The 26879-nt window shown below is 44.0% G+C and overlaps 1 protein-coding gene across 7 annotated transcripts in view; it reads right to left on the reverse strand.

Moving 5' to 3' along the window:
• Positions 1-26879, reverse strand: part of KCNIP4 (potassium voltage-gated channel interacting protein 4) — a gene marked incomplete at its 5' end in the record, with an annotated part of 828309 nt that overhangs the window by 4141 nt on the left and 797289 nt on the right. For all 7 annotated transcript variants that reach the window (XM_081132591.1, XM_081132589.1, XM_081132588.1 and 4 more), the window contains 4 exons: positions 57-161; positions 2014-2121; positions 18695-18765; positions 25999-26068. In XM_081132591.1, coding sequence (XP_080988717.1) covers positions 57-161; positions 2014-2121; positions 18695-18765; positions 25999-26068 — 354 coding nt within the window. The remainder of the gene's footprint in view (positions 1-56; positions 162-2013; positions 2122-18694; positions 18766-25998; positions 26069-26879) is intronic.

Genomic DNA, 26879 nt, shown 5'->3' on the forward strand with positions numbered 1-26879 from the left:
GAAACTGCCCTCTTACTTCCTCTCCGTTTCTCTCTGGCTCCCGTTTGCCTTCCTACCTGGAAAAATGTCTCCACGTGCTGTCTGGGCGCATCTTCCTTGAGGACGGGATATGTGCATTTACCCATCATGTCGTATATCGCTTTCATGATATCCAGCATCTCCTGCAAAGCAAAGGCACGCTCGTGAGGCCGCAGGCAACGTCAGGACACCCCGAGAAGCTTAACAGGCTCTTCCCGCTCAGTTCCAAATTTCTTCTTGGATTACTCATTAGCTGCCTTTTGGTTGTGAGGAGAAGCCAACAACTTTGTGCTTTAAAAGCAGCGGAATCAGAACGTGAGATCATTTCTGATCTTGGCTTCAAAATGAAGCAGATTCTCAGTATGGAACATGGTTGGAAAGGGGCCTCTGGTTCAGTGTTTGGGTTTCCGCAGACTGCAAGGCAGGACCTTTGTTTTATTGACTTATTATAGATCTTACACGCTTATTATCAATTTGTTCACTGAGAATAAAATATAACTCCACATGAGAATTATATAAAACTAAGTCTCAAAGCTCATTAGGGTTTTCTTTTTTTTTTTTTTTTTTTCCTACTATGGCTTCAACTGAAGAACTCACAGGTATAGATTAATCAAAATATTATAACTGAGAAACATCTTGAAATCTCATTTTATTAAAACAAAGTCTAGTTTTTAACTTATTTTCGATCTTAGTGAACATGATATCTAATTACCTAGACATTCAGGTTTATTGTTTCACATTTGTTTCCTTCATATTGAATTTTCCACAAACATCTGGATTAAGTTGATAATATTTACTTTTGAGAGTATTCAACTCTATTATAAATGATAAACTAGTCTGTAGTTTACAAATGATAGGTGAAACTTTTAAAGGTCTTTTGAGCTTAGTTAAGTAGAAGTTTGCCACAGGCAGAATTGTGAGATGTGCTAGGTGCACGTAGCAAGAACAGCACGTTCGTGTTACACACAGAGAAAGGGATTGAAGGACCAAGAAATGCTTAATATCCCTGAGGCATCTGAGTACTAAGTACTTAAAATACACAGGAGGCACTTAGTATTTAGGATATGCTCTGTACACATGAAAATTTAATATTCATGAGCTCTTAATTCAGCCACCCATTGATGAGAAACATTCTGGCCCCATGTGTCCTCTGCTCGAGAAACAGAAATAAAACCCAGGGCCACTGACCAGGCTAATTGTGTCGCTATAGCTGTGGTCAGGTGCACCTGTCCCTTTTTCTCCAACAGAGCAAGCTCATGTCACTGTCCCAGACACCTTTTACTTGAGGGGCCTCTTGCTCATAACTCACCTCTGGGGAAAACCACTGAGGCGGAGAGCAAGACGGCATGAGACTATTGAGCCCTCCCAGGACTCAGGTGATGCCATCCGTGGGCCCCACTGGCACCTTATCCTGAGTCTGGTAACTCAGCCCATCCGTCTCCCTTGCTTCTCACTGTGTTTTAACTGATTTAGTGAACCATTTGATACAAACCTCTTATTTGGTCTGCGGCCCCCCTTTCTTGCATAGCCTGCCTAGCAGTGTTTGCGGCGGTCCCCCATTCCATGAGGTCCTTTTCCTCACAGTACAGGTCGTCACACAATCTATATGACTTTAAATTGCATCTGTTTCCATGCGGATCACATTATATAGGGTGGGGGGGTCACAGGCCAAATATGCTCACATAGTTTGGATACATTTCCTTCCTATCTCATTCCAACCACAGTCTATATTTCATTCACAGTGTTTACTAAAATGCCATTAGGAAACAAGAGCATAATCTTTACACGTTTTCTATCTACAGTACTTTGCAGATTCACTGTAAACTATTCCTATCCATTCCAGATATTTTATTAGAATATTCCTCTACTGCTACATAAAATATTTTAGATTTCCTGAAAAGGCTATTTTCAAATTAATAATTGCAAGTGTTTAACATTTTGAAGTTAAAAAATGAAAATGTGGCAAAGGACAGCTGCCGGTGAGGTATTTCTTACTTCTTTAGTGATGTAGCCGTCTTTATTTATGTCGTACAAATTGAACGCCCAGTTGAGTTTTTCTTGTACTGTCCCCCGGAGCAAGATGGAAAGACCCTTGATGAAATCCTAAAAAGAAATAAAAAATACAATTTGATATGATAGTTCTACAAACATAAAATACAAACTCGGATGAAACTCTCCCTTAAATGATGGAAGCAAGGGTTACAACCCACTGGATTTGGAACCGTTTATTTAGCAACATTATCCTTGTTCTCAGTTATTTGTTCCCCAGAGTTCTTTGTGAGCATAAACCACCCCTTACAGCCAACATTCTCATCTTCTAATTGAAAACTGACTTGACTTTGGAATTGGAAACTGTGTCAGAACAGATAACCACAAACAGCGAGATGCCTGCTATAGGTGGTATTGGTTTTCCACCGCAAGGACATGCAATTCCACTGGAAGTAATCCAATAACACAGTGTCCTTCACAATACAAACACATAACACCCTGTGAAAAGGATCTGTTAACGGGACGTGAGGACTGCCCTGAAGATACGGGCCAACTGTAGCCTTTACTCAGCAGTAAAGTTTTAATGTGCGCTGTGGGTGGTGGCTACGAGCGTGGAGCTGGGAGCCAGACCTGAATTCAAATTCCAGCTTTGTCACCTAAGAGCTTTGTGTTCTCAGACATCCCCTTGCCTCAATTTTCACATCTGTAAAATGGAGATTATAGCATCTACTTCTTAAAGTTGGGGGTACATATAGGGTTTGAAGTAAATTTTGAAGTTTTCAGATCAACTTTGCAGATTTTGTTATTGGGAAGTTGGGGTATTGCTTTCCCCACTGAGCACTGGGGGGAGAAGGGGGTTGTGGCCACGCCCATCCTGGCCAATGACCTCTGTTCCCTGGTGTAACTGACAGGCAAGTACCTTTGCTGGTCCCCCCACCTTTACTGGGCATGCATCTGTCTATCTCCCCTCTGTTGGACCCCTGGGGAGTAAACAGCTGCAACTTCCTGGCAAAGCTGCCCATAATATCTGGCCTTCCCTTTGCTCCATTCCAGTTATTAATAACTAGTTAATTACAACAGTATCAACTTGATAAGTGCTTGTGACGAGTCTCCTGCTCAAGGCTGTAGAACACCTTTCCCTTGTTCAAGTCATTTTTGTCACTGAGCATATTGGTTTCCTATTGTTGCTGTTAGCAAGTTCCCGCAAACTGAGTGGTATAAAATAATACGTTTATCAACATACGGTTCTGGAGGTCAGAAATTGGGACTGGGTTTCACCGGGCAGAAATCCGGACGGAGGCAGAGCTCCCTCCCTCCAGGGGGTGTAAGGCGAGAACATGCTCCCTCAGCTTCTCCAGCTTCCAGAGGCCACCTACAGGGCTTGGCCTGTGGCCGCTCCCTCCAGCCTCACAGCACATGCTCCAACCTCTGCTCCTCTTGTCAGTGTCTCTTTCTTACCCCAATCTGTCTGTCTCCCTTTTGTAAGGACCCTTGTAATCACACTGGGCCCACCCAGAGCATCCAGGATGAACTCCCCATCTCAAGGGCTGTGGTCACATCTGCAAACCTTCTTTCCATGTAAGGCAACATGGCCACAAGCTCCAGGAATTGGGATATGGACATCTTGGGTGAACCGTTACTCGGCATACCAAACTCCGGTATGTTCTAGATCTTTGTTTTCCCCTCCAAACTGCTTGTTCATATTTCCTAATCATACTTATTTCTAGATATTTTAGTCCTATTGCTATTGTACATGAGGTATTTTCTTCTTTTATAGATTCTAAATTTTGTTTGTACAGTATACATGAAAGCTATTGATTTCTGTATAACAATTTTGTATGCCAACTGAGGGTTCCTACTGGGTTTTTCATGTATGTGATCATATTAGCTACAAATGGAGTTAATTTTACCTCTCCTTTCTAATTTTCACATTTTTAATTACTTTTTTCTAAATGTATTGAATAGTACTTCCCGAACAACATTACATAATTACCATAATAGCAGACACCCTTATTTTGTTACCAATTTAATGAGGCTATTTCTAGTGTTTTTACATTGAGCATGATACTGACTTTTATTAGGTTAAAGAAGTAGATACAATTTTTACTTTATTAGAAAAATGTATCAAACACGACCATTGCCCTCTTTTGCAAAAAATGGAAAAGCGGATCTTCAAACTCATATGGAATTCCAAGGGGCCCCAAAAGGCCAAAACAATATTGAAAAAAAAAAGCTGGAGAACTAGAACTGTCAGCTTCGAAGCGCCCGGCAGCTGGCCGGGAGTGGCCCAGCGGCTGAGCGACCTCCTGGGGTCCAGGCGCGCGGGTTCGAGTCCCGCTCAGGGCCGGGCTGGGTTGCGGGCTCCATCAATGACTCTCATCATTGCTGTGTCTGTCCCTCTCTCCCTCCCTTTCCCTTCCACTCTCTGAAATCAATAAAGACATATTTAAAGAAAAAAAAAAAAAGCTTCCAAGCAGCACAGTGTCCACCCGAGAGCCCAGAAACAAGCTCCCACGCCTGGGGCCACTGATTTCCCACAAGGGCGCCAAGGCCGCGCCACGGGGGAAAGACCAGCCTTTTCCACAGGCTTCCCGAGTGGGTCACGATGCCTCCTTCACTCCCATAGAGAACCCCAGCCTTCGGTAGGGGGAGAAAGAGCCAGCAAAGCATCTTCCACACGGGGGTCCCCAGCAGCGGTGGGAGCAGCTTCCGTGGCGCCCGGGCGCTGTGGGCACAAAACTCGCCCGCTGGGCTGTGCGCGCGGACCTGGGGACGGGCTTCGGGACCAGAGGGAGGCGGGCCGGAGAGCGCTTTGCGGGAACGCACTTTGCAGACCTGGGGACGGGCTTCGGGACCAGAGGGAGGCGGGCCGGAGAGCGCTTTGCGGAACGCACTTTGCAGACCTGGGGACGGGCTTCGGGACCAGAGGGAGGCGGGCCGGAGAGCGCTTTGCGGAACGCACTTTGCAGACCTGGGGACGGGCTTCGGGACCAGAGGGAGGCGGGCCGCAGAGCGCTTTGCGGAACGCGCTCCGCACGCGCGAGGGGGGGCTCTCAAACAGGCCGGGACCGAAGGCTGGGCTCTCGCACTGTCCTCAGTTTCCCCGAAACAGACAGCTGAGCCTACAAGGCCAAGGCGCGGACACGAGGCCCCCAGGGGCCCAGCCGCGCGCAGGACGTGAGCAGGGCCGCGGGCAGGGAGCCCCGGCCAGGCCGCGCCCCGCATCCTGCGGCCGGGTGCGAGCGGCGCGCTCCGGGGGCCCCGCGGCACAGGGCTCGCTGCGCCGGGACGCCTGCCCCCTGGTGCCCCTCGCGGGCCGCGCCGGCAGCTTTCCGAGACCTCCGAGGCCGCACGTGGCCTCTCCCCTCGAAGGGGGTGCCCCTTTCCTCCGGGGTGCGGCGTCCCCCCAGAACAGTTAGCGTCGCTTCTCGGCGGCGGGGAGCCCGCTGCAGGGGGCCCGGGGCGAGGCGGGCGCGGCTCCCGCTCCCGGGGGCAGCGCAGTCGTGAGAAGTCTCACTGAGCAAAGGTCGCCGTCCCCTTCCAGCGCGACGCCGCTGACCGTCACCAAGGCCAGGCCTTTGCCCCAGAACAGCCGTCGGTCGGCTGAACGCTCCCTGGAATCGCCTCACGCCGCGCTCCCCGCATCGCCGACGCCGACCCGACGCCCGCAGCCCCGCCAGCCCCGCGTGCAGCGGCCGCTGTCTGAACCCTCCGCGCGCCCCTGCCCGGGCCCGCGAGGAGCCCGCGCCCCGTCCTCAGAGGCGCCCCGCGCGAGGCCACCTCTGGGGGCGCCGCCTGGAGGCTCTCCCGTCGGCCTCCCGGGAGCCTGCCCCGCCGGGGCCTCGCTTCCCCGGCCGGCGGGCATCGGCCGCGTCACGGCTCTCGGGACCGGCCGCAGTCTCGCGGTCGCCGTCACAGGCTGCAGCGTTCACCTCGGGCCAGTGGCACCCAGAGGCCACCGAGTGAGGGACGAGAAGCTCACGGAGCAGAAGCGGGCGGGAGGACAGCGGAGTTTCCACAGCATGAGGCTCCCGCCCTTGCGCGGGTGAGGTTCAGGCCTCCAGCCCTAACCTGGCTGCCAGCAGCCCGGCGTCCGACCCGCCGAGAACCCGTCGCGGGAACGCCAGAGCCCTGGGTGCGCGCGGATGGAGCCACGCCCTGGCCGCGCCTCTGCTCTCCGCCGCGGAGCACCCTGGGCTCCCCGAGGCCGCAGCGGTCCCTGCCGTCCTGGACCCGCCCCGGACCCCGCCCCGTGACCTCAGTCTGCCTGCAACCCCTGGAGAGAGGCCCGTGGCGCTCCCGCGGCTCCAGGTTCCGACCCCAGGCTCCAGGGGGCGCCTGGCTGCGCGCGCGCGCGCGGAGCCCCCCCCCCCCCCCCCCCCGGGGGGAGCGCCGCAGCCTGGGCCCCCCGGGCCGCTCCAGCGACAGGTGCGCGCGCGTGTGCCTGGCTGCATCTTCCTCAGCCACTCCGACTTGGGGCCATCCTTAAAAGTCTTGTAGGTTTTTCTGTGATGAGCCTTGCAGCTCATCACAGCCCCTGGGAAGTGGCTGCAAGCAGGTGGGACAAGAACAGCGCCTCAGCAAGGCGGGGGGCGCGCGAAGGGAAGTCACTCAGACACGCGAAGGCCTCCAGGAAGCCAGGCTGGCTCTGGCCAGGCTGGGGAAAGGGGGGGCTGCCTTGGGCTCCCCCTCCCCCACCACCCTCCTCCACCTCCTTGCAAGGCAGCCCCGGGGCGCCCTGAGGGGTCGTTTCTTTAATAATCCAGAGTTTCTGATTCATTATGTCTGGGACCCGACCCAAGAATTTACTTTTTTAAAAAATTTTTATAGCAGGGCTTTTTATTTTTAATTTCCTTATGAATGAAATTTTTTCAAATATGCAATACATTATTATTAACCACAGTTGTCATGCTGTACATTTACATCCCCATGACTTATTTTATAACCGGAACTTTGGCACAAGGTATAAAGAATTTACATTTCTAAGGCATTCCTGGTCCTGGGACCACACTGAGAGCCACTGGCCTAGGAGAGTCATCGTGGGCCCTGGCCCATCACCCAACAGAACAGACCCGAGCAGCGATGAAAGATTTAGAGACGGCACTTTTAAAGTCACCCGTGGATTTTTATTGTTTGCCTTCCTAGTAGGCCCTTCTTTTCCTCCAGCCAGTTCTGTGGAAGCACTTTGACTTTGGCTCTAGCGATGGGTAAAATCAGGAAGCCGTTTATCCCTGTGGTCAAAGCTGTTGGGTCTGTGGTGGGCATGTGGCTGGGCCCAGTCTACATCTGGGTGGCTCTCAGGACTCCCGCTGCCAATGGTAGGATGGAAATGCCACCCCTTCTCCGCCCCCAGGAGTAATCGAGCCTGGAGCCCAGGAGCTGCGGGCACCTTCTTCTGACCCTTCGGCTGCAGCCAGCCTACCTCTGCACTTTTGTTCCTGGCAGCCAGTGGAGCCAACATACTATTTTTTTTTTTAGTGTGGGGTTTTCTATTATTTGTGACCAACAATATCGTGATCTAAGTCACATCTTCTTAAATATTATGTGAGCAGAAACTACTACCATTAAAAGATAGCTATGGACCTGGAGCACCCCTCTCTCCTATAATATACCACCTTTCAGGATGATATCAATAAACAGTTATTTCAGAAAGGAATGATTCCTTATTTGTGCTAAAGAAAATGAGAAAATCAGTGTGTCCTACATGGTTCTTGCCCCGTGCTTTTCTGAATGGTAACTGAAATCTGTAAAGCAGGAGTTGCAAGGTTAGAAAACAGACACAAAACACAAATCAAGAGTACTTTACACAATTCCCCTACTTTTATCTGTGAAAAAATGCTGCGTCTGTTCTCTAATGTATAAAAATGATACGGGGGGTGAGTACTGAGTTCTGGTTTCTGTTCTCTTGTGATCAAGCAAGAGGAAGCAGGGGGCACAGAGCCTTACTTTATGATAACCTAGCTCGATGGATCTAAAACCTGTCCTTGGGGCCTCAGTGCTGGTTACCATGCCAGGAACACTATCCACCTGCCTCCCACCTGCCAATGGCACTGTGGCCTAGAATCAGGCATTTGGGGGGGGGGGCATTTGCTACAACCAGTCCTGTTTTCAGATGGGTAAACAACATTAAGTGACTCACCAAAGGTTAAGAAGGTTAACTGAGCTAGGCAGTGGCAGATTCAGTAGGGAAAGTCACACATCTGTTTAGTATATTTCTTATGTTACATTTGCTTAAATAGTTTCATAAACTTTTTTAAGGTTGTTAATTTTTTCTGGTGTGACCTCCCTTGTGTGGGGTTGAACTTCCACAGTGATTGAGCTACTATTTAAAGCACCGGAGGGCCCTGGCCGGGTAGCTCAGTTGGTGAGAACATCGCCCCAGTATGCCAAGGTTGCGGGTTTGATCCCTGGTCAGGGCATATGAAAGAAGCAACCAATGAACGCATAAATAAATGGAACAACAAATCAATGTTTCTCTCCCCCCTTCTCTAAAATCAATGGATACATTTTTTAAAACGATGACAAAGAAAGTGTTTGGAAGAAACAATTTTGGGTACTACCTAAAGTTTGCGTTTGTTTGGAACTAATAAAAGTTATCAACATGTCAAAAAATAATATGTATATTTTCCAAGACTTGTAGCTTGATTTTTATCACGTAGAAGACATAAGGTACTTACCTCGATTGATAGGCAATACTGTCTAGTTAGGTAATTTAGTGTCTTGATAAGTGATTACAGCCATATTAAATTAAATTGGAAGAGAGTTCTTTGGTTTGATTTCACTGGAGGTCATTAAAATTAATGAGTTTAAAAATAAAATCATAAATACAAATTATAAATATATATATAAATATAATGCTTGGTTTATGTAAAAAATACAGAAAACTGTACTAAAGAAAATTGCTCTAACAAATAATCCTATCATCTATTCACATTTCCATTTTTTTAAGCATATCTTAGCATATATTTATAGTAATGGTCATATGATATATATAGAATTCCTTATATTTCACTTAAAATTATAAGCATTTTCCCACATTGCTGGAAATGTGACATCATTTAAATAACTACCTATTAGATTGAACCATATGAAATTGCTGATCTTTTTCACCACATTTGTCAAGAATAGTAATTTCATATGGTTTAACCATAAAATACTGTCACAGTAGCTTTTGAACATTTGAACATTTTAGACCCCAAACCACACTAAGTATTACAAATGGCAGCCTAGCACACACACACACACACACACACACACACACACTCATGCATGCACACAAAATTATACACCAGAAACTAAAGTTATGACTCTATTTCCACTTTACTTCTATTAATTTTTAAAGATTCTTGTCATTTGTCTCTAAATTTATTTTACCACCCACTAATGGTTGCAGCCTGGAGTTTGAAACACTGCTTTGTCATACAAATGTATTGTAATTTATTATCCCTACTGCTGGATATGAAAATGAATTTAAATTTTTCTTCATTATAAATGATGCCATGGAAAAGATTTTTCTCTATTTCCCATTATTTTGACTTTTTTTCCTTAGGAAAGAAGTGGAACTCTTGGGTTAAAGAGCCTTGGGAACCCTGAAATTTAAAAGTAACAATGACTACAGTTTACTTATATGTGTGGGGCCCTGTGCTAGGCAATTTCCATGTTTTATTTTATGTCAGCCTCAGGCAACCATAGGAAACAAGTATTGTTGTCTTTATATTATAGATGGGAGCTCAGAGAAAATATGTGAGTGAGTCAAGGGGTATAGCCAGTGAGTAGTGCTACCAGACATTGAACCCAGACCTCTGCCTCAAAGTCCATGCTCTGATTTTTGTGAATGGGATGAATTTTTGAGTGGTAATTGTAAAAGTTGGTGATAATACTCAGTAATTAAATTATAGTTTATCTTAGACATCATCTAACAAACATTATGGCTCAGTCTCTCCCTGACAGGCTGTTGTGTTAGTTAAGAACGGGGTCTGTAAATCTATGGCCCAGGAATCAAATATGGACCACCACCTGTGCTTGTAAATAAAGTTTTATTGGAACACAGCTATGCCCATTTATCTAGAAGTTGTCTGTAGTTGCTTTTGTGCTACAACAGCAGAATTGAGTAGGTATAATAGAGACTGTATGTCTTGCAAAATTAAAAATATTTACTATTTGGCCCTTTATAGAAAATTGCTGAGTCCTGGTTAAAGCCATAGATTTTGAGAGACTTGGGCAGAGCTGGTGCTCAATCTTGGTTCTGCTATTTATTAACTAAATGACTTTGGACAAGTCACTTAAGTTCCCTAAGTTTGGGGTTCCTCATCAATAACATGTGGCTAGTAATACGGGTCCTTCACTTTTTATCTGCAATTCACCACCTCCCTCCACAATTTTTTTGTAAAGTAATAAAACCACACAAAAAAACATTTATTGTGAAGACAAAGGAGGTGGTAAATTTTGGTGCCAAGACTTATTTGGTGTCAAAACCTGAAGTAAACTGACATGAAACTATTTCTAATTAGCTCTATCATCTATCTATCATCTATCTATCTATCTATCATCTATCAGCATCTATCATCATCTATCTATTTCTATTGCATTAATCATAGGGCATTAACAGCTATGTCAATACTTGCACATCTTATTGGCGTAGCGCAATCTAGGCTTATTTGTCACTCACAAACAGTGAAATACAAGTGGGGAGGGGGCTCTCTTCCATGTAGTCATTCAGAGATCCAGGCTCCTACTTTATTGTGACACTAACTGAAATATGGGACCTCACAGTCTCCACAGATAGAGAGAGGGAGGAGATGAGGTCACTTCCACGCAGACCCCCTAGGTTAAAACTTAGTCAGGGCCCCACCTAACTGCAGGAAAGTCTGGGGTTATGGCCTGGCCATGTGATCACGAAGTGGCGCGCATGGACAGTGGTGACTGGTACCAGTCTCTGCCTCATTTATCAGTTGTCATAATTTTGCTGCACAAATATCACATATTTGATTACAGCATGCTGCAGACCCAGCTGGAGACATTAAAACAGAGTATAAGCACAGCATCACCTTTCTAAACCCGTAAGACTGAACGACAAACTCAGCTGGCTCTGCAGATCTCAGATCAGGCTGGAGACCTATATACACCTCACAGGCAGGATGCACAGCTGCTAAGACGTGCATCTGGGGCCTGAATGCCTGAGTTTGAATCTTGGTTCTCCTACTTTCTAACTGTGACTTTGAGCAGGTTGCTTAACTCCTCTGTGACTCATTTGCTAAAAAGGAAATAACAATAGTATCTATGAAGATCAGATAAGTTAGTATATGTAACTCCCTCAGCACAAGCTCTTCCTCATAATGAATGCTAAAGAAGTAAACACAGTTAATAGTAAACACAGTTACTATTATTGTGTTTAGCTATTATTATTGTTAATGTCATTTTTAAGCACATAGTACAATGACTGACATACAATAAATGCTTGTTATATAACCAGATGCGGAACTATCTTGCATAGCATTGCAGAGCAATCCCGAGCTTTTTCTAGAATATGTTCAATGATATGAGACTGTTGTTTATTAAGATGACCAATGTCATTATTCTCTGGTTTTGTTAGAAAAATCTCCCATGTAACAACTGCTATGATTAATGTCTAATAAATATTGAGCGCCTATTTGGTGCCAGGTGCTGAGCCGAGTCCTTGACTGACATTATTGCTCTTTCATTCTTACATTATCCTGTGAAGTAGCTTCACTTGCTGATGGTTTACAGATCTGAATGCTGAGGCCCAGAGGGTTCACATACGCAGCCCAGGCTCTGACCGCCACTTAGGAGCAAAGAGGGGGTCAGATCCAGTCATATCTGGATCCAGGCCCCTCCTCTTTCATTCACTCTGCCCTTCAGGCTTTCAGCAAATTAAGTAGAAAAGTCCATTCCCCTTTACTGTGGAGTTAGAAGGGTCTCTGCTGTACATCTCAGGATGCCATTGCTACTCAAAATATGTTCACTGACTAATCACTTCTGTTTTCTAGAGACTTTCCAGGTAGCTAATCCATTTAGAAAAATAACTACAATAGCCTAATGTTAAATTTGATTTTAATGTAACATTTATTAATTTAGCCATTAGTTTGCCTTTGAAAGAAAGACATTTACCAGCATGCTTATAGTATATAGCCATTACAACTAATATTCCAAATTGCAATCAACGTTCATCATAATTACAGGCATTTTACATAAATATTGTAACAGCAGTGCTGTACATGGTCCCGTATCATTAACACCAGACTAAATTTACATGTGAAATTAGACACCATGTGCTATAGGCAACTGATGGTACGTTGCTGCCACATAAGTAATTTCAAGTACTGAAACCTCTAGTAGTTTTTGCCGTACTCATTCCCTGCAGCTGTGAAAGATTTCATCAGGTAAACAGGGAACTTTGATGTCTGCGGCATAGGGACCCTGAGGCTGTGCCGGAATTAACCTCGCAGGTAAAGTGCAATAAACACTAATATAACCGTTATCATGCCAACAGGAAAGAGGAAGAAATATCTCAAATAAACGTTGTAACTTCATACTTCAAGGAGGAAGCAAAAGAACAAACTAAGCTCAAAATTAGCAGAGGAAAGAAAACAGCAAAGAGCAGAACAGAAATACATGAAACAGACAATAGAAAAATAATCAGGGAAACTAAGAGTTGGTATTTTGAAAAGATATACAAAATTGACAAACTCCTAGCTAGACAGGAAAAACAAAAAAGAGCTCTGGCTGGTGTGGCTCTGTGGTTAGAGCATTGGCCTGTGCACCTGAAGGGCCTCAGGTTCGATTCCCAGTCAAGGGCATGTACTGCGACTGCAAGTTTAATCCCCAGCCCAGTGACAACCAATCGATGTCTCTCTCTGTCCCTCTCTCTCCCCCATCCACTCTCTCTAAAAAATCAATGGAAAAAAGAAAAAAGATAGAAGGCTCAAAGACATAAATAAATCAGAAATGAAAGAGGAGCCCAGCTGGCATGGCTCAGCGGTTGAGCGTTGATCTATGAACCAGGAGGTCACAGTTTGATTCCAGGTCAGGGCACATGCTTGGGTTGCAGGCTTGGTCCCCAGTAGGGGGCATGCAGGGGGCAGTGGATCAATGACTCTCTCTCATCACTGATGTTTCTCTCTCTCGCTCCCTTTCCTGTCCTCTCTCTGAAATCAATAAAAACATATTTTAAAAAAAGAAATGAAAGAGGAGGTATTATAACTGATGCTGCAGGAATAAAAAGAATAAGAGACGACTAGAAACTCTGTTCCAACAGACTGGATAACCTAGAAAAAAACAGGTAAATTTCTAGAAACATACAACTTATCAAGGCTGAATTATGAAGAAAAAAAAGAAGCCTTCACAGACCTGTAACTAGGAGACTGAATTAGTAATAAAAAAAAACTCCAAACAAAGAAAAGCCCAGGACCAGATGGCTTCACTGGAGATTTATGCCAAACATTTAAAACACTAACACCAATCCTTTTCAAACTTTTCCAAAAAAATTGATGAGTAAGGAACACTTCCAAACTCATTTAGGAGGCCAGCATTTCCCTGGCACTAAAGCCAGACAAAGATCACAAGAAAAGAAGACTGCAAGCCAATATTCCTGAAAATATAGATGCAAAATCCTCAGCCAAATACTAGCAAACCAAATCTAATAGCACACTAAAAGGGCCATAGACCATGACCAAATATGATTTATCCCTGGGGTGGAAAGAAGATTCAACATATGAAAATCAATAAATGTGGCATACCACATGAACAGAGTAAAGAATAAAAAACCACCCGATCGACCCAATAGATGCAGAAAAAGCCTTTGACAAAATTCGACACACATTTATGATAAAAGCTCTCAACCAACTAGGAATAGAAGCGAAGGAGCTCAACATAATAAAGATCGTATATAAAAAGCCTACAGCTAGCATCATGATGAATGATAAAAAACTAAAAGCTTTCCATCTAAGATCAGAAGCAAGACAACTATGCCTATTCTTGGCACTTCTATTCAACATAGTGCTGGAAGTCCTAGCCAGAGAAATCAGACAGGAAAATGAAATCAGATGACATGATCTTATATGTAGAAAATCTAGAGTCCACCAAAGAACCACTAGAACAAACAAATTCAGTGAAGCTGCAAGATACAAAATCAACACACAAAAATCAGTTGCATTTCTATGCACCAACAATGAACTAAAAAAAAGGGAAATTAGGGAAACAATCCCATTTACAATACCACCAAAAAGAATAGCCTAAAATACTTAGAAATAAATGTAACTAAGGAAGTGAAAGACTTGTATATCAAAAACTACAAAACACTGATGAAAGACATTAAAAAAGATACAAACAAATAGAAAGTTCATGGATTAGAAGACTTAACATTGTTAAAATGTCCATATGACCCAAAGCTATTGGCAGATTAATGCAATCCCTGTCAAAACCCCAACAGTGTTTCTTATAAAAATAGGAAAAAACAATTCTACAATTCGTATGGAATCACAAAAGACCACAAATATCCAAATAAATCTTGAAAAAGAACAAAGCTGGAGGCATCACACTCCCTGATTTTAAAATATATTACAAAGTTATAGCAATCAAAACAGTATGGTACTGGCATAAAGACAGACATATAGACCAACGGAACAGAATAGGGGGCTCAGAAATATATCCTTGCATATACAGCCAACTGATCTCTGACAAGGGTGCCAAGAACACACAACGGGGAAAGGAAAAAGGCAGTCTCTTCAACAAACGGAGTTAGGAAAAGTGGATATACACACCCAAAAGAGTGAAGCTGGATCCTCACCTTACACTACGCACAATTATCATTTAAAGTAGATTAAGACCTGAAACCATAAAACTCTAAGAAGTAAAGCTGGGGGGAAACTTCATGACATTGGTGTTGGCAACGATTTCACTGATATGACACCAAAAGCACCAGCAACAAAATACTAAATAAACAAGTTGAATAACATTAAACTAAAAAGCTTCTGTGTAGGAAAGGAGACAACTAAGTGAAAAGGCAACCAATACAATAAGAGAAAATACTTATAAACCACCTACCTGATAAGGGGTAATCTCCAGAATGTATAAGAAACATCTGTAACTCAACAGTAAGAAGAATCTTGTAGCCCAATCAAAAGAAACGTGCGGAGGAGAAACAAGCTGGCGGGTAGGTAGCAGCTGCACCGCCGCCTCCCTCAGGCGCATCACAGTTACAACTAAAACACAGAGCCACCCTCACTCAGACCTCCTGAGATCTGGCCGCACAGAAGCCCCGCAACCAGGGCGCAAAGCAGCACCGAGACGGGAGGAGGGGCGGAGACGCAGGCGGGTCGGGGCTGGATTGAGGAGACGCGGCCGCGGGCCCACACCCGGCGCCACCATTGAAACCCGGGAGGGCATCTCGGCGGTGGAGGTTCCCCGGAGGAGCGAGGGGTCCCAGCCCCACAGCAGCCCCCAGCCCAGGGCTCCAGGCCGGGAAGAGACGTCCCCACACTCCGGGCTGTGAAACCAGCGGGGACTGTCCCTGAGGGTCGCGGAGGCTGCGGGAGCCCCAGCAGCTCCTCTAAAGGGCCCGGCGCGGACTCACTCGGACGCTCCCTCTGAGCCCAGCGCCGGGAGCAGCCTGAAAGGACCCGGGACACTCGGGGAGGAACTAACCTGCCTGAGATCCGGGCGAGAGGCGGAGGGCGGCTTCCTCCAGGCAGAAGGGCTGGCGGAGGCCATGGCTCCTGTGGCGAGTCCTCCCCGCACAGCCGGCGGGCAGGCGCCATGTTTGAGTCGCCAGCACCTGACTCACGCCTTTGGCCCCGCCCCGTGATTCCCGGAGGCCCCGCCCCTCCCCACCTGCAGCTCATCCAGGCCATTTCCAGGGGTTTTTCTGTGCACGTGGCCTCTTGAGCCTCATGCTTAGGACTTTCCTAAATCTCTCAAACAAGCAGCAGCTGCCCCACACGGCTTGATAAGCGGCCCCAGGCCTGGCACTAGCGGCAGCTGCACTGGCTCATAGCTGGGCCTCTCCTGGGCTCCTCCAAGCCCAGCACAAGGAGCAGCCAACTACGGTTTGCTGTGTAGCTCATGCTGGGGGGCCCTGGGCAAGGCGCTGGCACAGGCTGACTTTGCACCTCCCGGGAGGCCCCAGAGGCAGTGCACCTGGTGGTCAGACTTGACCACGCTGGATTACAACCCTACCACATCCACGAGTGACACTCAGGGGTGCACTTGGTGAACACCAAAGCTCCACTGAAGTAAATCCTGCTCCATAGGGGTGTCTCCAGCACAGCAGCTCTTTGGCTGTAGTTGCAGCTGGTCCTCACAGCTGATTGGCCTGGGGGTCAGTTCCTCCCAGTGATGCCAACAGCAACCAAGGCTCAACTACAACAGGTAAGAACACATGCCCCACACAGGGGAGCACCTAGAAGGCCCAGCTCAGGTGACTGGGGAGGCTGAGCCACTGGGCCCTACAGGACACCTGCTACACAAAGCCACTCTATGGACTCCAGGAGACAGAGCAGCTCTACCTAATACATAGAAACAAACACCTGGAAGCAGCCAAAACGTGGAGGCAAAGAAACATGTCACAAAGGGAAGAACAGAAGAAATCTCTAGAAGAGGAACTAAATGAAATAGATCCAAGCAAGCTAAGAGATACAGAGTTCAGAATTTTGTTTATAAGGATGTTTAAGCAGACTATTAGGGAAACAACTGAGAAAATCAATAACATAATAAAGCATCAATTTGAAATGAAGGCTACAGGAACTGAAATGAATAATAATTTCATGGAATCAACAGTAGAGTAGAGGACGCTGAGAATCAAATCAGCACTTTGGAACATGAGGAAACAAAAAACACCCAACCAGAAGAGGAAAAAGAAAAAGAATCCGGAAATATGAGGATAGCATAAGGAGCCTCTGGGGCAACTTCAAGAGGCCCAACATTTGTATTATTGGGGTACCAGAGGGGAAGAAAGAGACCAAGAAATTGAAAACCTATTTGAAAAAATAATGACAGAAAACTTCCCCTACCTGGGGAAAGAAATCGACTTATAAATCCAGGAAGCACAGAGGGTCCCAAACAAGAGGAACCCAAAGAGGCCCACAGCAAGACACATCATGATTAAAATGCCAAAGGTTAAAGACAAAGAGAGAATCTTAAAAGCAGCAAGAGAAAAGCAATCAGTTACCTACAAGGGAGCACCCATTCTGCTGTGAGCTGATTTCCCAACAGAAACTTTGCAGGCCAGAAGGGAGTGGCAAGAAATATTCAAAGTGATGAAAAACATGGAACTACAACCAAGATTGCTCTACCCAGCAAAGCTATCATTTAGAATTGAAGGTCAGATAAAGAGCTTCACAGATAAGAAAAAGCTAAAGGAGTTCATCACCACCAGAGCAGCACTACAGGAAAAGTTGAAGGGTCTTCTTTAAGAAGAAGCTAATGAACAAAAGAATCTGACAACTAAATAGATCCAGAGACATTGACGCATGCAACAGACGATCATATTTCAGAGGAAAGAGGGAAGGGGTTGGAGGGTGGGAAGGGATTAACCAAAGAAGTTATATGCATATATGCATAACCCATGGACACAGTTAATAATGGGGTGAGGCCCTGGGGAGGGGGTTGGAGAGAAGTGGAAGGTGTCAGTTTGGATGATAAAATGGGACACCTGTAATACTCTCAAGAATAAAGATAAATTTTAAAAATCAATAAAATTTTAAAATTTAAAAAAATACAAAAATTAAAAAAATGGGCTGAGGACTTGAACAGGCATTTATTTTTTTTTTGAAGATACACAAATGACCAATAGATATATAAATAAATGTTCAGCATCACTACTCATCAGTGAAATGGAAATTAAAACCACAATAATATATCACCTCACACCTGTCAGGATGGAAAAACTGAAAGATGAGGACATGGAGGACTTGGAAAACTTGCACACTGTTGGTAGGAATGCAAAATGGTGCAGCCTCTATGGAAAACAGCGTGAAGTTTCTCCAAAAAATTAAAAATAGGACTACCATATGATCTAGCAACCTCACTTCCTAATATTTACGCAAAAGAATTGAAACCAGGGTCTCGAAGACACATCAGCCCTCTCATGCTCATTGCAGCTCTTTTCTGGTTACATTAGCCAAGAGGTGGAAACAACTAAATGCCCACGGACGGATGAAAGGGTAATGAATATGGGGTATATATGGACAACTTTTTCATCCTGAAAAAGAAAAAGGGAATTCTGCAATACGCAAAAGCATGGCTGAGCCTTAAGGACATCATGCTAACTGGAATAAGCCATCCTAGAAACACAAATACTGTATGATTCCACATATATGAAGTATCTAAAATAGTCAAATTCATAGAGTCAAGGAGTGGAATGGTGATTGCCAGGGGCTGGGGGGTGGACAGAGAAATGGGAGTTGCTAGTCAGCAGGCATAAAAAGTTTCAGTCAAGCAAGACCACTGCATTCTAGAGATCTGCTGTACAACACTGTACTGTAGTCAGCCCTAATGTATTGTACACTTAAATGTTTGTTAGGACATGTTGAGTGTTCTTAACCATAATAATAAAAAAAGAATAAAGTCTCAGAAAGAAAAAAAAAATCAAGTTCAAATTTCTAACTAAAAAGACCAAATCCCTTTCAGAGTCCAAAGTCAAGTCACATTCAAGAAAAAGTCTAAGACTTACCTCAAAACTCACAGCTCCATTGTGGTCTGTGTCGAATGCATTGAACAGAAAATGCGCATACGTTGTAGAGTCTGGAATGTTGAAAAGGAAATAGCATTAAGTCAGCGTTTCAATGTCCTGGGTGAGAATTGTACAGCACGTCCAAGGCCAAGTCCAAGTCAGGAGAGTCTACTCCGTCTCCTTTAACTTGAGCTCTCTTCCCAGTTGCCCACCTGACCTTTCAGGAGAGGATTGTAATTTGAGGTTCACAGGAGTGAGATGCCTACAGAGGCCACTGATGACAGACAGTAACTTCCTGGCTGGAAATGCGCTGCACACATGGGGGTCCTGGGTGATGTAAATGACTCTGGGATGAGTGATAGTACCACAGGCGGGTGGGAGGGTAAAGTGAGACCCATCTGGAAACTGCTTAGTGCTTGGCAGGGGCTATCTCTAGAAGTAAAAATAATAAAACTACTACTAACGAGACACAAATTGCTATTATTAGTGTCATTCATCAATTTTACAGTTTAGATAAGCTATTGAGACTCAGAGAGGTTGAGAAACTCGCCCAGCCTGACACAGTCAATGAAGAAGAGTAGGGTGGGATGTAACTGGGGTCTTTTTGACTAAAAATCCAGGCGAGCCCATAGCCAGTAAAGTTGAGACAGCAGTGACTTGGGAAGTGTCTGTCCCCATGTTGGAAGGGGATTGTGTGGTCTTAAAAGTTTCTGGTTGTGAGCAGCCAGGAGCCCCTGCCCTGCCTGGGTCCTGGGTGGGATTCCAGGCTCTGAAAAACGGTAGAAGGTTTTGGAGAGCCCTCTGTCCCCAATGTCTTACGATGCTGCCTAATGACACTAAAGGACTCTGAAATCCACCCCTTCCTCTTCGTAGGTTTTTCCCCTCTAATTCCTCCTTCCTTCCTCTCCTGTTTCTCCCTAATCCCTAAGCTTTGTGCTTTTTCATTTTAAAAGTATATACTTTTTCTTACTGTTTTCTTTTCTTAGTGCACAGTTTTCATTTTTAAATGCTTCTGTGCTTAACTCTTGATCAAACCTACTTGATTGTTTTAAATGTTTCATCTCATGGGTTTTAGCCTTTTACCTTAACCTTTTTTATATTAACAAAACCTTGTAACCTTTGAGCTCATTGGCTCCAGCCTTTTATCATCTGTTGAAAATCCATTTCTGCTTTGTAACTTTTAAACTTTATTTTTATTAGGATTTTAACAAAACTTCTATTCGCCTTTTACTTTATGAGTTGCTTCTCAAAGGTTGTCGAAAACCTAAGTCATAGTATCTGGAGCAGAGAATTGTCCTCCCCCAATAAGGGAGGTCAGAGGTCATGCAAACTTCCCCCCAGCTCTCAAGCACCCCTGGCTGCTTATGGAGTGTTTCTCCTGAAAGCTTTACCCCAGTGGTTAACAATATTGAAGGCCACACATTTCACGAGGTAGATTGTACACTCTGTTTCTCAAAACGACGGTGGCATTTTCTTTCACCACTTAGCTTTAAAAAAGATACGAGGAATTGCTTATTTTTAGACATGAATTATTAACACTGTTTTCAATGAACTCAACAGGTACTATCATTGGGCCTAAATAGTATGTGAAGCCATCACATCTAGAGTGGATGTTCATCAGGCATCGAAGGGCTGCAGGAAGAGGTCCTTGAGCATGGGACCAGGGGTTAATCTCAGCGAGCTCAGGGCATTGCGGGCAAGTTCCTTTACGGAGTCATCAAGACAGGCAGCCTGTTTCACTCGCAGAGTTGTTTTGCTCCCGCAGCACTCTTACACCAAGTTCTGGGACAATTTAGTGCCCTGTGGAGATATGAGCTGATAACTTATTTTCAGGGAGAAAAAAGAGATTTTGCATATTTCATAATGAGCTTCATTAAACAGGTCTCTTGTTGCCTTATTTATACATTCAGAGTAAATGCGTTTACCTTAGCAAGCAGAATTCACCATGAGTAATGGCTCAGAACAAACAAATGGCTGAGAATTTTTAAAAATTTACCAGACGCAGGCATGAATGGTTACTGCCCTTCTCACATGGAGCTGCTCTAGCATTAAAGTTTGACGTGCGGGACACGCATGCTTTAGGTTTGCCCTGATGTGGCACAGAGGACTTCTTATTCCAATGCGCCTTGGCGATTCTCCTAGAGGGTTAGCCGGTTTTCCGGCCTAGGCATACTGCGCACAGAGCAGCTGTTAACAGTGTCGTGAAGTCAGACTGCCTGCGCTTGAATCTCAGCTCTACCAAACAGTAACTGTGTGACCTTGGGCAAATTGTTTCACCTCTCTGTGACTCAGTTTCCTGTAAAATGATAATAACAATATGGACTTCATACAATCACCATGCAAAGATTAAATGAGATACTATAGGCAAAGTTGCTTAGAACAGCCCTAGGCACATATTAAATGCTCAATAAATATTAGGTATTCGTCTTTAATAGACAAGGCACTCTTATTTCAACTACCTTAAAGACATGTGATCAAATTTTTTACAGATGTAATATATTTTCATCTGAAAAGGTTCCTGTTTTTTGTAAACTCTCTTGTATGTTTAAATGACTGATGTTCTAATTTGATACAAAGTCATGTTCAATAGACTAGCAGAATTGTGTCATGAAAGGCATTGAGGCTTCTGGTGGAGTTTGGACTTCTTCTGGCAGGCCTTTGGAGATTCTGAAAGCTTTTAGGGAAGGGGAGAGATGCTCCTTGCTTTGCCTGGGCCAGAGGAAGGAACTGAGACACTGGAAGTATATGGCTGGGCACAGAGGTGGATGTGTGAAGAAAAGGAAAACTGCCCACAAAAAGTATGATCTGGTTCCACCTGACTGTGTTCTTCTTAGATACTAGTAAGTATTTGCTAAAAGGATGAATAACTAGTATCCTAAATTCTAGATTTCAATACAGTTCAGAAATCAAAAGATATAACAGTAATCTCTCTTCTCCCCATATGACCTGACTGTTCACATTTCCTTACGTATAACAGTTACTGAGTTTGATATAATGAGATTATCTCAGTTTCTGTATAATTTTACTTGTGAAATTAAAACTTTACAGTTGGGGGACAAAATGTATGGGTTCTTAGGATAGGAGGGCATCTTGGATATTGCTTAGCTATTCATGTATGTTTAACAAAGATGAAAAGTAAGTACTTTTAGTGGCTCCGCTAAGGTCACCGAGTTAGTTAATGGTAGAGAGTCAGTAATAACATCAAGATACCTCATACCAATGCTTAGAAATGAAGGTTATTGGAGTAGAAAGAAAACTGAGGATACTTTATTCCACATTTTATAGATGTTGTAAAAATGTTGTTCCCCATTTCACAGAGAAACAACTGCCGCCCAGAGAAATAAGCCACTTGAGAAACATGCCTTGGTCATGGCATAGTCTAGCCCCAAACTCAGGACTCTCAACTTAGTTCAGTGTCCTGAACCCAGTTACTTCCAGACCACAGTGATGATACCAATTAGCCCCTTCATTAAAAAACCATCAATAACATCCATTTCAGAATATCTGATTATCATGTTTCGCATCTGAGGACTGAGATCAATCTGGTTGAGTTTTTTCTTCTCAAGACAAAGCCCTACCTGAACTGAAGCACAATGTATGGAATTAGCTTAATGCATTTGGATATACAGATCATGGCACAGTTGCTATGATAAGTCAGGTTCATATACATGAATAGTAGTTTCTGTTAAACAAGCTCTTTATCAACCACCCTGAAATTTCTTACAAATATTGTCCTAGATAGTCAATGATGGAGTTATTTAAAAAATTACAACAAAATCTTTATGTCCATTAAACCCATCAGAGTGCCTCAGGTGCCTTAAACACAGTGGCTGCTCATGAAATGTTGGTTGACTTAGAATCTTTTGATGGTAGCTCATTCATTCATTCCTTAGTCAAAGTAAATGCAAAATTCTTACAACATAAGCAGGAGTAGCTCAGGAAACTGCAATTTTGATGCACTTTAAAAATGCTTAGTGAGCTAAGAGTGTCCATATGCAAGCTCCACTGCATATGAAGTTGTGAAAGTATTGCTGTAAGGATCCAGGTAAGGGCATAGTTTCATAGTAGGCCTACTTTATCCCTTACAAAGAAGAAGCTTCTGTCCAGTCCAGCTGTGCTGACACCCCAAACACCGAACAAGCTGTGCTCGGTAAGCCATCGCGCTAAGCGAGGAGGAAAGGAAGAGCCTGACACAATACAAATTGCAGGAGGTTCTGTAGATGAGATGAAGCATCTTCCTGGCGGAAATGGCAAGACACAGTGATTTATGGAGCCATCATTGTTACGGCTTATAATGAGATAAACCTGTTGCTTTCAGATCAGCAACCTAAGTAAACGGACCTATGGAAGAGTGAGGGTGGCCATAGCATGAGGAGACGCCCTTCCTTAGATCTTTTTTCCCTTTCGTAGGGCTGCTGCAGGATACAATTTGCATGCACGATAGCAATTTTTTAAATGGCAAGTCATTATTCTTGAAAGTATTTCATTTCCTTTATTTATGCCTGGTACTTTTAGATTTATGCATTCAATTAGCATGAATAATCAAAGAATTTTTAAGAGTGCGAAAGTAATTTTTCCTCAAATCCCTTTGGGTTTTATAACAAGAATCCTTTGCAAAGGATTGTGCTTAAGTAAATGTTCTTTAATGCCAAAATGTTATTTTTCAAATAAAGATAAATTTTTAATGTGGAACTGTATCCAATTTGTAGCATGTAATAACTTTCCTTTGAGATAATAAAAAATAAAGATTTCCATTTGTGCTAGGTGCTCTGATATTATTGCCTATCAACACCTTAGCAGACACTTAAGTATATGGTAAACATAATTTTTCTTAAAAAATTCCATGGTTTTTAATAATTTAAAATTATAAGAGTTAATCAAATACTCTTCCAATTTTTTTATTAACTCAAACACTAGACCGATTACAATCCGGCATCAGGCTCTATGGCCAATCAATACCTGTGTGTGGGCCGTTAGTAATGAGATGGGGTAGGAGAGTTGTCTCCCACAACATGTCTAAATTCACATAATAATGGGTCACACTGTGCTTTCTCAGAATTGAATTCTAATTAACTTCTCTTAAAAGGCCATCTTAAATGAAAATTTCTATTTTGATAATCCATGTACAAAATCGTTTCAACCCACTGAAATATCTAATACCAACTGTATTGAAAACCAAAAGAGCCTAATTTTTGTATGAAACAACTAATATTTAGGTGCTGTAAGCTTTCAAAATGTCTGTTATAGCAATGGCTCCATTGTATTGTTATAGCCACCATGCGAGGTGATGTCATTCAGTCATCCACATATTCCGTCATTTAAGCAGTGGGTCTGCCACTGTTCCACAACCTGGGGATACAGCAGTGAACAAAACAGAAAAAAAAACTCTGTTCCCTTGGAGATGGCATTCTAGTGGGGAAAGAGACAATCAGCAATGACAAAAGCAGGTTAAATTGTATGCATTATTAGGTGCTCTTGAGTGCTAAAGTGGAGCATAAGGCAGGGAAGGGGTAAGGGAATGTTTCAGGGGTTAAGGCTTAAGGTAGGGTGACATTTGGTGAGGCACTGAGATGGACATTTGAGAGAAGAGAATTCCAGGCAGAAGGAACAGTAAGTTCAAAGGCCTAAAAGCAGCAACATGATGGCCACATTGGAGGAACGGTAAGGAGGCCAGTGTGGCTGGAACTTAGTGAGTCGACAGGGAGAGTGGTGGACGCGGAGGCAGAGAGGGAGCAGGAGACCAGCAAGCACAACTTGTAGGTCCCTTCGTAGGTTGTGGCTTTTGCTCTGATGGGACGGAAAGTTGGAGCACGGCAGTGACATGATCTGGCAGGATCACTAGGCTTGTGTTGAGAACAGACCATGGTGGGTAAGCGGGGAGTACAGAATTAGAGATGAATTTGGGGACTGTTGGGTTATTTTGGCATGAGATGATGGTGGATCTTTTCAGTGGACAGCAGTAAAAAGATGTTGTGTCTTCATTCCCACAGTTATTAAAAAGGGAGAATCATTTCTAGGGTTGTTGGAAGGTGAGGGGTAATGCATGCCAGGGGTCGACACATGTCAGGTGCCAGATTAATGGTGGCTATGACAGCTCATGTTCAATTTGTCTGGAGAGGCTCGTTTTCATTTCCTCCCTTCCCTTCTGCTACTCTAATCGTCTGACCTGGTTCTCCCATAATGGTACTTTTTTAAACCTGTATCCTCTGACTTATACTTTATGTTGACATTGCCCATCTGCTATACTAGAATAGAATGCCTTTTGGGGCAGGTTCCACGTCTCATTCCTTTTACATTACCAGCACCTAGCACATAGCGGGGCACCCAGTAGGCTGTGCAACAAATCTGAGCTGGGCATCCCGATGGGTGACTGACGGACAAACAAAAAGGTCCAGCTGCCAACATATCTCTTTACTCATCTCTACCATGTATGTATTATCCTTCTGCTCTCCTGTTTTCTTTCCAAATAAAATAATATCTAGGGTGGTATTGATTTTTCTCAGGTGGGGGTGTCATAGTAAAGGGTCACTGAAAAACAGAGAAACAGTAGAAAGAACCCTAGGTGAGGCTCCAAAGAAATCTAGGTTCTAACCCAGATCTGCCACTAAATGGACGTGTGGCCCTGAGCAAGCCATTTAATTTCTCTAAGCCCCAGATTTCACATTTGCAAATTGAGGATAATTACGTTTGTCCTAATTTTGAGAGTTGGGAGAATCAGATAACACCTCTAATGCGTGTGAAAGCTCGGAGGCACAGGACAAGGCTGTCATAGTCAGAAGGTGCTTTGTACTTGAGAACAACGGTACTAGGCACCGATAATACCGCTTGGTGTGTTACACCGAAGAGCAAGCTCGTGGACGGTTGATAATTTGTAAGTCGTTTACTTTTATGATATATTGAAACTCAGATGCCCTTGAGTGCGGTATATTAATTCTCTGACATAATGATTAAACATGTAGAGTCATGCCGTGAAAGATGAAACCAAACTGAAAATGGCAAGTGTAAGTAGTTCAGCAAGGGGTAAACATACAAGGTCAACACTCAAAGAGAGTGACCTCACCAAGGTCACACAGGTCAATGGCAACTTCACCTCCCCTCACAGGAAAAACAATGAACAATTACTCAAGAACAAAAACCAATGAGAAAATTCTAGAACTTTCTTCTACACTAGAAAAAGTGTATGTGAAGGTTACCACACTGCCCCTCCCCCAGCCCCTTGCAGCACCAAATGGGAAATGAAAGAAAAAAGATTGCAAGCATAATTCTAACTGAGAGCACTGTAACAAGTCCTCATTGGTACTTACCTCCCTGTGGAAAGAACTGGGAGTAAATCTCTTTGAAGGTTTCTTCGTTAACAACACCGCTGGGGCATTCCTGGAGAAAGCAGTAGAGAAACAGTATGAACCAAGTGCTCATAAAACTAACTTTCTGCACATTTTTAAAACAGAACTGTCTACCATGCAAAGCTGCACTGAGAAAGTTAAGCATCCAGCCATTATTACAAAGATAATAAAGTTTTCTTTGTCCCAGTTTTCACAGAAAGAATAAAAAACACCTGCATATGTAAAAATATATGCATATAAAAACACACTTCTGCTTGTAAGAACACATATGTTTATTATCAAAGATGCAAGAGGAAATTACATTGTTTTTCATAAAGCAAGGATATTGCAAGATGCTTATGATATGGCCTTTGCTAGGTCTTGGTGCTGTGTCCTCTGGAGATTTGTTGACCCACAAATCTTAGATTCAATGAGAAAATGGGTGTTCCATTTGGGTCAAAGGTGGCCTGGCCCAAGAAGTTTCAACCAGAAATAACTACTAATTTTTGTTAACAGTTTGTAACAAGTGACCTTGAATGAGGCAGGACCCCACTTAGTTTTAAATTCTTGGAGGGGAGGTTCTGAAAAGAAATAGGCCTGAAGGTAATAAATTCCCACCTTTGTCCCATGGGTGGAATTATTTAAGACTCATAGATATTGACCTTGGGAACTCCACTAATGTTGGACTGTTGACCTGGTGGGAACATAGGGCAAGGCTACCCCTCCCAGCATGCATTGGGCATTTTCTGTAAAAGGAACTGAAATAGTCAGTGTTAGAAGGAATTTGCCTTGGTGCAGAAGATAGAGACTAAACAAGTGGATCTTAGACTGAGGTGAGGGCCAAACTTCCTCCACTCTTTGCA

Source organism: Miniopterus schreibersii (genome assembly GCF_964146895.1).
Source record: "Miniopterus schreibersii genome assembly, chromosome: 1".
NCBI classification, from domain to species: Eukaryota; Metazoa; Chordata; class Mammalia; order Chiroptera; family Miniopteridae; genus Miniopterus; species Miniopterus schreibersii.